This window comes from Tachysurus fulvidraco, chromosome 7, assembly GCF_022655615.1.
Source record: "Tachysurus fulvidraco isolate hzauxx_2018 chromosome 7, HZAU_PFXX_2.0, whole genome shotgun sequence".
Taxonomy (NCBI): Eukaryota; Metazoa; Chordata; class Actinopteri; order Siluriformes; family Bagridae; genus Tachysurus; species Tachysurus fulvidraco.
Genome location: NC_062524.1, coordinates 3,656,661 through 3,670,611, shown reverse-complemented (window position 1 = coordinate 3,670,611; position 13,951 = coordinate 3,656,661). Strand labels below are relative to the sequence as shown.

The 13,951-nt window shown below is 43.0% G+C and overlaps 2 protein-coding genes across 3 annotated transcripts; both read right to left on the bottom strand.

Annotated features, from left to right (window-relative positions):
• Positions 1–529: 529 nt before the first annotated feature.
• On the bottom strand, positions 530–6,980 carry csdc2b (cold shock domain containing C2, RNA binding b). Of its 2 annotated transcripts, none has more exons than XM_027162215.2 (4): positions 6,817–6,980; positions 4,002–4,279; positions 3,224–3,346; positions 530–2,167 (listed from the first exon to the last, which is right to left on the bottom strand). In XM_027162215.2, exons 2-4 carry the CDS (start codon positions 4,157–4,159, stop codon positions 2,005–2,007), a joined length of 444 nt encoding a protein of 147 aa, XP_027018016.1. In that variant the 5' UTR covers positions 4,160–4,279; positions 6,817–6,980; the 3' UTR covers positions 530–2,004. The 2 variants fall into 2 exon arrangements, with proteins under 2 accessions (XP_027018016.1, XP_027018015.1); XM_027162214.2 differs by having other exon boundaries at positions 4,002–4,327; positions 6,817–6,977.
• Positions 6,981–7,637: 657 nt separating this feature from the next.
• On the bottom strand, positions 7,638–11,591 carry polr3h (polymerase (RNA) III (DNA directed) polypeptide H). The gene is made up of 7 exons (XM_027162213.2): positions 11,430–11,591; positions 10,281–10,401; positions 9,828–9,924; positions 9,527–9,613; positions 9,171–9,234; positions 8,772–9,006; positions 7,638–8,095 (listed from the first exon to the last, which is right to left on the bottom strand). The coding sequence occupies exons 2-7, from the start codon at positions 10,389–10,391 to the stop codon at positions 8,045–8,047; spliced, it is 645 nt and encodes a 214-aa protein (XP_027018014.1). The 5' UTR covers positions 10,392–10,401; positions 11,430–11,591; the 3' UTR covers positions 7,638–8,044.
• Positions 11,592–13,951: the final 2,360 nt, after the last annotated feature.

The window sequence follows — 13,951 nt, the reverse complement described above, 5'->3', positions numbered from 1 at the left end:
AGATTGAGAGAGATACACAGAGAGAGAGAGAGAAAGAGAGAGAGAGATACAGAGATTGAGAGAGAGATACAGAGAGATACAGAGATACAGAGAGAGAGATACAGAGAGATACAGAGAGAGAGAGAGAGAGAAAGAGAGAGAGAGAGATACAGAGATTGAGAGAGATACACAGAGAGAGAAAGAGAGAGAGAGAGATACAGAGATTGAGAGAGAGAGATACAGAGAGATACAGAGATACAGAGAGAGAGATACAGAGAGAGAGATACAGAGAGAGAGAGAGAGAGAGAGAGAGAGAGAGAGAGAGAGAGAGAGAGAGAGAGAGAGAGAGAGAGAGAGAGAGAGAGAGCTTTAGCTACTTTAACAGAAATTACGAGCTCAGTGTTGTCAGTAACAATCGCTGTAACTCAGGTTAGCTTTTTGCTAGCAGGTAAAACAGTCCTGAAAGCTCCTGAAGCTTGAACATGCTTTTGTTGTGCTGAAACAGCAGCGATTACGATCCGGTGTTTAAAAAGAAAGGACACATCATGCGTTTTAATGAGTTAACAGTTCCATTTAATGTTGGTTAGTTCCTTTTATACACATATTATAGCAGCTAGAAAACAGTGTACCATCACAACAAACTGGTTAATGATTTCTGTTAATAATGTTATGTTACCGTCCTGAACATTTCCCGTGGAGAGAAAAATAAAAACCCTGCTACGATGCGCTGGCACTGGAGACTCCCTTCCTTAAACGGTAAATAAACACGTCACCATAACGACAACCCCGGGTTTTTGTTTCGAGACACTTTATTAAAAATATTTATTATTAGTCGGAGTCGCGCTACCGTCAGAGCTGCTGATACAGGAAACCAATCGAAACTTTCTGACCAATCGGAAGCCACCATCATTCACGTTCGGTGAAGTTTCGAAAATGATAAATCGAGGCGAAATGAGGAAGTGTGTCACAGGAGCGTGACTAACTAAAACCTGTCCCTTATTTTTCTGTTAACTCGCACATAAATGACACCTACACCAGCCGCAGCGATCGGACCGGAGGTGAAAAATCGAATCTAAACTAACCGAGTTGTCGGTCGAGTATAAAAACATGATCGAATGAAATAAATACAAAAACGACGAGGCGTAGAAAAGATGCATAGAAATCGTGTTGGAGGACGTGACTACGTGCAGCAGTAGATTTAATTAGACGTGATCGACTGAAGAGCTACTGTCACCGCCGAGGTTCTACCGAATGGTGAATTGACTACAGTTTTCTAACGTTAGTACGAGACGTTTCAGGACTTTGATCGCAGTAGAAGTGTGATGAGATCTGATCTGAGCTCTGTGATAAATCCTGACTGTTTACCCTGAATCGCTCCTGCTGGAACTCTGGAGCTCGACTCAGCTTGGCAGTACGCTAGAAGTTTGGGGCTTCAAGTTTTAAGTGCAATATTACTATCGGTTTCCAGCGTCGTCTGCGACCGGATTCCCGAGCGGCGGCTCCGCCCACCCAGACGAAAAAAAAAAAATACAAACAAATAAATAAATAAACAAGGATTAAACAAAAAAAAAAAAACACTTATGAGAAAGGATTCGATCGCATGACTTCAGGAAGTCCTGAGTCATTACTTTGTCTTTCACAGTATTCTCGCTTCCCTTTTTCCCAGTTTGCTCCTTTCCGTTTGCGTCTGTCAGAAGGAAACCGAATCGCTTTTATATTCCAGTGTCCATCTGTTCTGCTCTCTTCCTCTCGCTCTGCTTCCTGTTGCTGCTTTTAAACTACGGGATCGTAATTCTTACCTTTTTGATTTCCGTCTCCCTCTTTGTTTCTTTTTCTTTTACTTTTCTGTCGCACTTTACTGAAACGCAACTACGTGATTATACATTCCTTCTCCTTCCTCACCTCCGTCCTTCTGCACACTGTGTTCACCTGCGTTGTTCCTACTTTAGAAGGAAAAAAAAAAAAAAAAAAAAGAACGACCTCCCCGATTCAGTCCAGGCCAAAGCCAGCAGGTCTAGGTGGAGCCTAGGAGCTGATGATCTTGCCGGACCAGGTCTCGTGCTTGGTTCCAGGGTTCAGATGTGTGATGATCACCTCCACGGCCTGCACCTTCTGGTTCTTGGGTGGGATGGGACACACTTTATACGTCATCTCGTCACCCTCCACGGGAACGTACTCGCCCTCGATGCTGTACGGGAGAAAAAAAAATTTGTTAATGCTCTGAGGGAAGCTACGACAAAAACAGCGTCTAATCTTCAGCGACAGGAGGCAGAGACGTCGTTAACGACACAAAGTGGGCGGAGCTATAAACTAGAAACCCGATTACAAGCTTGAACTGTTCATTCATTCATTTCCTACCGCTTATCTGAACTTCTCGGGTCACGAGGAGCCTGTGCCTATCTCAGGCGTCATCGGGCATCGAGGCAGGATACACCCTGGACGGAGTGCCAACCCATCGCAGGGCACACACACACACTCTCATTCACACACACACACACACACTCTCATTCACTCACACACTCACACACTACGGACAATTTTCCAGAGATGCCAATCAACCTACCATGCATGTCTTTAGACCAGGGGAGGAAACCAGAGTACCCGGAGGAAACCCCCGAGGTACGGGGAGAACATGCAAACTCCACACACACAAGGCAGTGGCGGGAATCGAACCCCCAACCCTGGAGGTGTGAGGCGAACGTGCTAACCACTAAGCCACCGTGTCCCCTGAACTGTTAATTTACCCAAAATAAACCATGACTTGTGTTTTAATTAGCTACCCAACGCACATTAGCCCGATTGTTACGCAGTGCTTCGCGTTAGCCTGGAGCAACGAGTGAAACCATGGCGACTGGAGCGCAGCGAGTGATCAGAACCGGTGTGAGTGTGTGAGCGTGAGAGACGGGTAGAACATCATAAGAAATATAACCAATCACACTCACTGCTTCAATATACATTATTTACCTGAATTTAATAAACTAACAACATTTATATTTCCATGCAGTTCCGTGCACCGGTGCTTAGTGTGACCTCAGCAGGTCTCTTCCTGTCTAACGAGGATCTTGTCCCCTTTATTACGGTCTCCTTTATGTCCTTACATTAGTTTGTGTTTCTGAATGCGCATCTTTTTGTTCTGTGTGGATTCAGATGTTTGTCTGGTTTGACTCTCTTGTTTTAGGGCTTAATCTCCTGTCAGAAGTGACTTTGGTTGATCAGTGGACGATTACCGGAGCCGTCGACTCACTCTGAGATATGGACGAAGATGTCTTCTCCACCATTAGCAGGTTTGATGTATCCATGACCCTGTGACCTCGAGAAGTTCTTACACACACCCTTATACATAGGACCGGAGTTTGCCCGCACCGTGCTGGAGACGGAAGAGAAGAAAACAGAATTACAGCAAGTCTGTTTAGACTGTACACACACACACGCACACACACACACACACAGTATCACAATACCGCACACGCTGTATCTAACGTAAATGTACTACTGTAAATAATCTCTTCTCATTCACGTAAAAGTCATCACTTCTGCCCCAGATCCTGTCCTTGTTAAGTCTTCACGCTCCCAATCTGCCCCTGTTTGCCCTACAGGACACAGGACATGCCCCATTTGTAGCACTGTTTTAAGCTGATGTGATCGAAACAAAAGCTGTTTTTAAAAAGATCTTTGGGACAATAACTCGATATTAATTTATAAAAGAACCTTCAGGTAACCTTCAGGTAGCATGAAGCGGTTTTTAACGCTGCTTAGTGTTCAATCCATTTCTTTATTGGATAATAACGTAGGTTTCATGTTTCCCTTCCTTCTTAATCCCCTGATGTTTAAAACTAAAATCCTCTAATTACTAAATAAACTACTGGGGACATAAAGCACATGTTTTGGCATATTATATTATTTTTAGGATTTGCCATTTCTTTTGAGAACTAAGCTGGTGTCAGTGATTTTGTGTGTGTGTGTGTGTGTGTGTGTGTGTGTGTGTGTGTGTGTGTGTGTGTGTGTGTGATTCAGCTTCTTACGCAGAGTAAGTGCGAGTGCGCTTGGTGGGCAGAGGGCTGGGCAGATCCCCTGCTTTCTCCCACACATGGCTGCCTTCCCTCATGAAGGGGAAGGAGATGGATCCAGACCCAGAGCGCGGAGAGCGCAGCGACGCGTCGTTCAGCTCCGGTTCCGCCATAACTCCAAATGTGTGTGTGTGTGTGTGTGTGTTTTCACCACTGAGCTGGTGAGACCTGGGTGATGCTGGAGTCTCTGAGGATCAGTCACAGCTGGCCAGGTGTGTATGATGGCAGATCAGCTGAATAGAGAGATGGAAGTTACAGACACACAAATCCTGGCAGAAATCCTGCAACACACAAACACACAAGGAAGGGTGGAGGGAGAGAGAGAGAGATAGAGAGAGAGAAATAAATTGTTCGAGACGATAGTTTGGAATTGGCACTTTATAGACAATTCAGAAGATTTGAACATATGTTTGTCTGATGCTTTTTAACATGAACGCAGGGTAAATTAGTCACACACTACATGGATGAGCAGCTGAAGCCTGGTTAGCCTCAGGTTAGCCTCGTTGTAGAACAGCCTGTTCAGTCCATGCAGGCAGCTTGTGTTTGTGTGGGACACGGAGGAAAAAAACTTTGTTGTTGGCGGCAGAAACAAAGCCGCAGTGTGTGTCTCAGTACTCTGGTGTGTTTACATGCAGGCCGCCTCGCTCCCACGTGAACACATGGCACAGCGCACAACAGTGGCCATTGTGTCCGGGGACACGGCGAGCGGCGCTTTCAGCAGAGTGGCAACGAAAAACAAGACTGACCTGAAGGTTTTCTCCTGTCCTTTATCTCCTGTCCTTTATCTCCTGTCCTTTATCTCCTGTCCTTTATCTCCTGTCCTTTATCTCCTGTCCTTTATCTATTCAAAATCAGGGCTTCTCTAAGGAAGGGCCAGATGAGCAAGAGCAGGGAAACCCTGAGAGAGCAGTTCGCTGGGCTGCGTTCCAAATACTAGTATAATAATAGCGAACAACCTAGTAGCCTTTATTGGAGCTCTCGTTCTTCTTCCGCCTCTCAAAAACATGCCGCGGGGCAGACGAGGTGATTAACAGCGTGAGCTGCATCGACACGCCTCGTAAGCGGTAATAAGCAGGTTGGAATGAAAAACAAGGCCATTTCCATGTTTGTTTGTTTTTTCGTAAGAAACCATTTGAAAGCTTTTCGAAAATGTTGTAGTGTGTCCTGAAAAAAGACATTCAAAGAAACAATGATGTGTTTCAGTCACATGAACGAGACAAGCTGAAGCCAGACGTTTCAGGACGCAGGATCTTCAGGTCACTCCGGATGAAAGCGTCCGCAGATATAAAACGCTTCACTGTGTAAATCACACCCAGGATCTGACTCAGTGTCAGTGCAGCGACACGCTGCTAAACCTCCTGTCCGAGGTTACAGCACACAGGAGTCTGACGTCGCTAACAGCGGCTGGTGAAATACTGGCAGCGTTCTGACGTCAATGCAGTGAGAGAGAAAAAGTCACGACCTGGCTTACTGTAGTAAATCCTATTAATACATCTCGTATATGCGTGTGTATGTATACGTCTACACACACACACACACACACCTCTCCAGACATTCATTATGTTCAATAACACAACACAATTAACATGAACATGAGCAACAACCATAACAAATTACTGCACTTTTAGTCATATATAATATTATAAAAAAAAAATCTCATTTTTTTGCTTGTATAGTGACGTTTGTAGTTTCTCTCTAGAAAATTGAGGGGTGTTTAGCTTAGCATCATCAGCGCTTAGCTTAGCATCATCAGCGCTTAGCTTAGCATCATCAGCTGTTTAACAGCAGAATCAGCTGTTTAGCTTAGCATCATCAGAGCTTAGCTTAGCATCATCAGCTGTTTAGCTTAGCATCATCAGCTGTTTAGCTTAGCATCATCAGCTGTTTAGCTTAGCATCATCAGCTGTTTAGCTTAGCATCATCAGCGCTAAACTTAGCATCATCAGCTGTACAGCTTAGCATTATCAGCTATTTAATTTAGCATCATCAGCTTTTTAACAGCACCATCAGGTGTTTAGCTTAGCATCATTAGCTGTTTAACTTAGCACAATTAGCGCTTAACATCATCAGTTGTATAGCTTAGCATCATCAGCTGTTTATCTTAGCATAATCAGCTGTTTAACAGCATCATCAGCTGTATAGCTTAGCATCATCAGCTGTTTAGCTTAGCATCATCAGCTGTTTAACAGCATCATCAGCTGTTTAGCTTAGCATCATCAGCTGTTTAGCTTAGCATCATCAGCTGTTTAACAGCATCATCAGCTGTTTAGCTTAGCATCATCAGCTGTTTAGCTTAGCATCATCAGCTGTTTAACAGCATCATCAGCTGTATAGCTTAGCATCATCAGCTGTTTAGCTTAGCATCATCAGCTGTTTAACAGCATCATCAGCTGTTTAGCTTAGCATCATCAGCTGTTTAGCTTAGCATCAACAGCTGTTTAACAGCATCATCAGCTATTTAGCTTAGCATCATCAGCTGTTTAGCTTAGCATCATCAGCGTTTAGCTTAGCATCATCAGCTATTTAGCTTAGCATCACCAGCTGTTTTCCAGAATGTTCGGTCGCTGAATGGGGAAAGAAACGGCGATATTTATCGGAATTCGTAAGAAAAATTACACCAATTCGAGCTTTTAGTCATCTTCAAGCTCTCCGGTCTCATCTATTCGACACGACAGAAGGGAAAATATCGAAGGAAATCGAAAAGAAATATATTTTATTTGTAACGAATTAACATAACATTAGTGTATTGACATAACATTAGTGTACTTACGCTTTTATTTAGGTGTCCGCTTACTGAGCTGTGAATCGAGCTGCTTGACTCACAGGTCTTCTTACACTACGTTATGTAACATTAACTCAACTCTGTGTGTGTGTGTTTACGCGTGTGCGTGCGTGCGTGCGTGTGTGTGTGTGTGTGTGTGTGTGTGTGTGTGTGTGTGTGTGTGTGACTGTGTGTGACTGTGTTTACGCGTGTGTGTGCTCCCGTGACGGTGCGCGAGGCAAAGGGCTGCGTCCCAAATCGCATACACAGACTGATAGATTCGATTCCAAAAATGATTCGATTCTTTTATTTTATGCGCTTGGGCTTTGGGAGTCGATTCCACACGGCGAATCTGATCCGGCTCTTATGTACACCATACAGACAAACCCTGATTATCACACCCATATGTGGTTCTTCTACAAAACTCTTTATCCCACAGATAGAAATAAAAACAGACAATTGTATAGAATGTGTTTGTATGCTTTAGTAATTCCAAGTTTACAAGATTTGGTGTGTTATGGTTGGGAGTAGAACTCGAGTGTCCTATTAATTATTGCCAGTTTACTAATTAGTGCGAGAATAAACACATTATTTGAGGCACAAACACAGCATCGGATGGATATCAGAGCAGTCGTCTGACATTCAAAGTGATCTCTGGACTAAACTCTAAACTTTATCCATGTTACTCCAGTACAGAATTAAAGCAGCAAACGTCTCAGTTGAACAATGAACCGTAATGATTATTATTTGTCTAAACTATTACACTACAGCACTATAGCGTCCGTTCCTAACTGCGGTGCAAAAGTAAATTGCAGGCTCAGGGTGGAACGTTAAGAAGAAAATAAATTTTTGCTTTATTTTGTATCAGTGACTCATTGACACAGTAAATAATCAACATGCAACTCAGATCATGTTTATATTAAAGCAAAACAAAATAAATATTATTTTTCCACGCAGTAAGATGCACACATACCAAATAACTGAAACAAAATGACATTAACGCACTGTTTTGAAAAGGAGGCTGTGCGTTTTTTGCCCGAGACAGAGCAGAAAGACGCAGGAACGTGATAAAATAAAAACAGGAAAAATCCGATGCAGGTTGCAAACGTCAATACAAACTGAATTCGGAGTCGAGGAGCGCGGAGAGACGCCGTGGCGCTGGTGTACTGTACGCAGCGTCCGTCGTTTAGGACGTTCGGTCTAGCGGAGCCAGAAAGACAGGAACGCTGAGCTTTATCTAGCTGTTCCACCATGACAGCAGACCCAGTCCTGGCTCACTGATGGAAGCCTGCACAAGTAAAGAAGATTTAATTACAAGTTAATTACAGTGCACTCAGAAAAACTGCAGGAGCAGGATTCGTACATGAGAAAACACAAACAAACATTCGCTGTGTTCTGAGCTACATCCAGGATCACTAACTCAACTAGAACGTTGGTTGTTGTTTTTTTTTGGTAGAAAGGAAAAAGCTATCAGACCAAAAATATAATCCTGAGATTTGCGGCTAATGACCTCGAGACCTTTCTTTTGATCTTCTGATCTTCTTCTTTCTTCTGATCTTCTGATCTGATCTTCTTCTGATCTTCTGATCTAATGCGACAGACGTGCAACAGCGATTTAAATCGATATGGCGAAGAGGCTCTCTATCCGTCTCAGATTGTTTACAGCTGACCTCGGCTCGGGACTAAAAGCGGTTCTTAACTTTCTGAGCTCGCTAATAGATAACTGGATGCTGATACGGTGCGCACATCATGTGTTGATCAAGTCCCCCAGCGAGATTACACACAGAGTGTAAGAGAACATAGAAGAGAACGAGGCAGCTCGAATAACGTGGCTGTATGATGCGAGCAAACAGAGAGAGAAAATGTTTGAAAAATTAGAGTACAGTGTGCAGCATCAGTGAGATCTGAACCCCTGTGTGTGTGTGTGTGTGTGTGTGTGAGAGAGTGTGCGCGTTTCCTCCCACCATCAGCGTGTACGGAGACTCTTTTTTCTGCGTCCCCTCGTCCGTATCGGTTGTAGGTGCTGTGCCGGCCGTTTTCGCAGGAGCCTCAGGCTCTTTGGTGGGCCCAGTGGGTGATGTATCTAGGAAGAACTCGTCCACGACCCGGAAACGGATCTCCTCTCCCTGGTCCATGTAGAGGTCATGAGCTCCTTCGTCCGTCTCGTATTCCCACACCCAAACCTGCTCGGCTTCGTCACTACACCCCAGGTGTCAAGGACCAAAACGCTAATAGCTGTCTGCTATTAACTTCAACACCATTGTCACTGATTAGATATTATTTACCCATAATGCACCACACACTGTTACTGTGTTAGTGTCATTCATTATATACACAACACATGCGTGAATGAAGAAGGATACAACTTAGCAGGCTGCTGTAAGGACTCGGGTGGGATTAGGATGTCGTCGAAGAATCCGAGGCTGACTGTCTCACACACGCACGCCCACACACACACACACACACACACACACACACACACACACACGCACGCCCACACACACACACACACACACACACACACACACACAGACAGACACACACACATTATTCAGCTTGATTAATTGTTCAGCTATTAAAACAACCTGCTGTGTTCTAACTAAACTCGCTGGCCTTCAGCTGTGCTCTTAATCTACAGCGTGCAAAACTGTCCAGGCAGAAAAAGAGGAGAAGAAAGAGGTGTGTGTGTGTTTGGTGTGTTTTTTCTGGATAATCTCACCATAAACTCCTTCCTGACTGCAGTATTTGATCTTCCCGACCAGAACCTCATCCAGGAACGGGTGAAACACCACATACCTGAAGTGTACTGTCAGAGGGAGACACAAAAATAACATATATAGTTCTTTCATGACTTAAATAAAAGCCTTCAGTGTTAAACTGTGTTATCGGTTTTTAACAGTTCCTCGAGTTCGTGTCAGTCTTCTCTTTCAGACCCGAGTTCTGTCTCATATCCAAACTCTGAGGCCTGGATGAAAGAGTTAAAGGTTCGTTCACCAAACCGAGCGATGAAGATGGAGTACCTTTAGTGTGCGAGGCTCCGTCCCCGGGAAATATGTAAGAATCCTCCAGCTTAGTGATGTCATACAGGCAGATGCACAAGCCAACGTTATACACTACCTGGATAAAGAGGAGACGTACACAAGCATTACAAACACAAGCAAAGCAACAGCTTCATTGAGGAAAACAATAAAACACCCGATGCTTCTACGGCTACAGGAGAGAACGGCCGCTGAGTTCTCAGTCCTGATTGGACAGAAAGGTGCGGATTACGTCGATTTCTAGAGCAGCAGCTCAGACAGAACTTCAGGTTTATATGAATGTGTTCGCTCTAATACATCATCTGCACTTTATTAACCATAGTCATGTATAGTTTTAGACTTTCTATATCTTGCCCTTTGCTTTACAGGTTATTCTATTTTTTTTCGCTGAGGATCAGACCGGCGCTGAGGATCAGACCTGCGCATTACTCTAACCTTGTTAGCCAGTTTCTTGTTGAGCTCCTCTGCGATGGCATCGTTCAGCTGCCGATGGAAATTCCACGGAGGAATCCGTACGGTATCGATCATCTCAACCAGCACGAACATCCTTAAAGCTCTGCACACACATTCACACGTTAGAGACACAAACAACCCACAATAACCCCACCAATAAAATCCCACCTGATGGACTTCAGCAGTTCTGATTCACTACCTGCTATCTAATCCCTACAGAAGTGCACACACACTATCAAACTAAAAGATTTTTGACACATCAAATAAACACCATAGCGTGTGTAAATAACGCAAATAAACACCACAGCGTGTGTAAATAACGCAAATAAACACCACAACGTGTGTAAATAACGCAAATAAACACCACAAGGTGCGTAAATAACGCAAATAAACACTACAACGTGCGTAAATAACGCAAATAAACACTATAACGTGCGTAAATAACGCAAATAAACACTATAACGTGCGTAAATAACGCAAATAAACACTATAACGTTTGTAAATAAAGCAAATAAACACTATAACGTGCGTAAATAAAGCAAATAAACACTATAACGTGCGTAAATAATACAAATAAACACTATAACGTGTAAATAACACAAATAAACACTATAACGTGCGTAAATAACACAAATAAACACTATAACGTGCGTAAATAACACAAATAAACACTGTAACGTGTGTAAATAATACAAATAAACACTATAACACGTGTAAATAACACAAATAAACACTGTAACGCGTGTAAATAATACAAATAAACACTATAACGTGTGTAAATAATACAAATAAACACTGTAACGTGTGTAAATAATACAAATAAACACTGTAACGTGTGTAAATAATACAAATAAACACTGTAACGTGTGTAAATAATACAAATAAACACTGTAACGTGTGTAAATAATACAAATAAACACCATAACGTGTGTAAATAACACAAATAAACACCACCGCGTGTGTAAATAACACAAATAAACACTATAACGTGTGTAAATAACACAAATAAACACCACCGCGTGTGTAAATAATACAAATAAACACTATAACTTAATTTTAAGTTATAATAAATGCTAACAACAGACATGCTAACAGTTAGATAACAAGTTAAACACTTTCCTTTTCACCCACCGTTTTTCTGCTTGTTTAGAAAAGACACGTCACTTTAATCCCAGTTGTTTCTGAGCCACATCGCGATGTAATTGTGTTTATTACACGTTAAACTGCCATTATATATCACAGCGCTGCCATACGGAGCCGTAAAGGGGGGAAAAAGATGGAAAACCGCACATGTCGTGCTGTGGTAGAATTACGACAGTAATCGACGATTTACGGCAATAAGAGAGCCTGGTCGTCATGGCAACATCAGTGATCCATCTGTAGGGGTATGAATGCGTTTGTATTTTTTTTTTAATAAAAAATGACCGCGATTTATGAGTAATTTAGAGATAAAAGCCAAAAACGAAAAGAATACTAGGAGTGTAATTGTGTATCTGTACATATACTTGTGTTTACATACAGAACACCTCTCTACATACAGCATGGCTTAAGTCATTCATTCATTCACTCATTCATTCATCCATCTTCTACCGCTTATCCGAACTTCTCGGGTCACGGGGAGCCTGTGCCTATCTCGGGCGTCATCGGGCATCGAGGCCGGATACACCCTGGACGGAGTGCCAACCCATCACAGGGCACACACACACTCTCATTCACTCACACACACACTCTCTCATTCACACACACACTACGGACAATTTTCCAGAGATGCCAATCAACCTACCATGCATGTCTTTGGACCGGGGGAGGAAACCGAAGTACCCTGAGGAAACCCCCGAGGCACGGGGAGAACATGCAAACTCCACACACACAAGGTGGAGGCGGGAATCGAACCCCCAACCCTGGAGGCGTGAGGCAAACGTGCGTGCCTCCCGGCTTAAGTCATATACTCCTTATTTATAGATATGGTTTGACCCTAAAAATGTATATTTGACATCAAACATATTTTAGTTGCTGACTGCTTTACCTTTTTTTTTCATTCTCAGTACTATAAACTTTAATTTCAGTGCTCCAGCTTATTAAATACGGCTAATATTTGTGTTAAGTTCTGCCAATTAACCTTCACCTCCACGTCACGTCTTCATGGAGCTCCGGGGCATCATCATGCTGGAACTGAGTTTTGTGGAACTCATTTTTAGGGAAATTGTACAAATATGTTCTATACGATCATGTGCTCCGGTCTCGGATGTGATGGCCGGGGGTGCACATACTTTTGTTCACACTATCTAAAGGCTAAGTCATTAAATGTTAATGACCATAAACCCACATATAACTATGTTAACGTTTATTTGCTGGTTATAATTTTAAACATAAAACGACATGAAACAGGGGTCACGGTGGCTTAGTGGTTAGCACGTTCGCCTCACACCTCCAGGGTTGGGGGTTCGATTCCACCTCCGCCTTGTGTGTGTGGAGTTTGCATGTTCTCCCCGTGCCTCGGGGGTTTCCTCCGGGTACTCCGGTTTCCTCCAAAACAATCAGAAACCTTACATGAAGTTGCATGAGATTTTATTTACCATTAATAAAAAAAACATATATTAAACACTTTTTTAATCCACGTCTGTATCAGGTATAAAACCTCCAGTGGTCGAGACCCATCTTACAAAATAATACAAATCACCATTAAACCCAGAAGAGGAAGATGAGGTGGATGTTAACAGATATTAATAAATAACAGGAGTCGCATGCGCTCAGGAGCGTACGGTAACGTTTTAGACACGATTACGGGCTACTTATAGAAAAGTGCCGCATCACCGGGAGACATTTCCACCACAGAGATGCTGAGAAGTTTCCACAGATGCTGAAAAGTGTGCGATCCGGACGAGAGGTTCGGGTTTCGGCTTTCTGGCTCATGGAGAGATCGGTGACTGCACAAAAGGCACTCGGTAACACAGTAACACGGAAAATACCATCACTACATCAGACTCGTAAAGGACTGTAAGACATTTTACACAAAAGCCTTAATGTAACAAAGAGGTTAAACATGGTGTTATAACACGGACACGGAAAACAAGACAAAACAAGAGGCACACGTGGAGTTTGAGATGTATTAAATCAGACATAAGGGTTAATTCTACCTTCAACATGTGGCGTTATAACATTAGCTCAGCTCCAGAAAGACATACGACCCATAAACCAAATCAGACTGTTTTAAGTGAGCACTTTAAGGTAAGCCATTAGGATCTGGCAGCATCCTATAAAAGCAATCGATGAGTTTGAGACTAGTTTATAATGAGTCCAATCCTCACAAGACCAAAACTGGCTTGAAGTACAAATGATTAGTGGCATTTAAAATGTCTGTGAGTGCAAATCTGCAGCTCAGTCGGTGAAATCTGTGAGTAGAGAACAAAACCACACACACTTTATAAAGTCTGCTCAATTCCACCCAGGATTATTGACATCTATTTTGGGGGTAAAAATGCTCAATTCTGAGGTTTTTGTGCTTTTTTTTTCTACTGGAATTCAGTGAAATCACAAGCAGTGGATTTTTCTAGAGTTCCCGGCGGTGGAGACGCGTCTGTAACGAAACGTGAAGAGATGAGAGATTTGGCTGAAGCCTGCCGTGATGACCTCGCACCACACGCCTCGACACC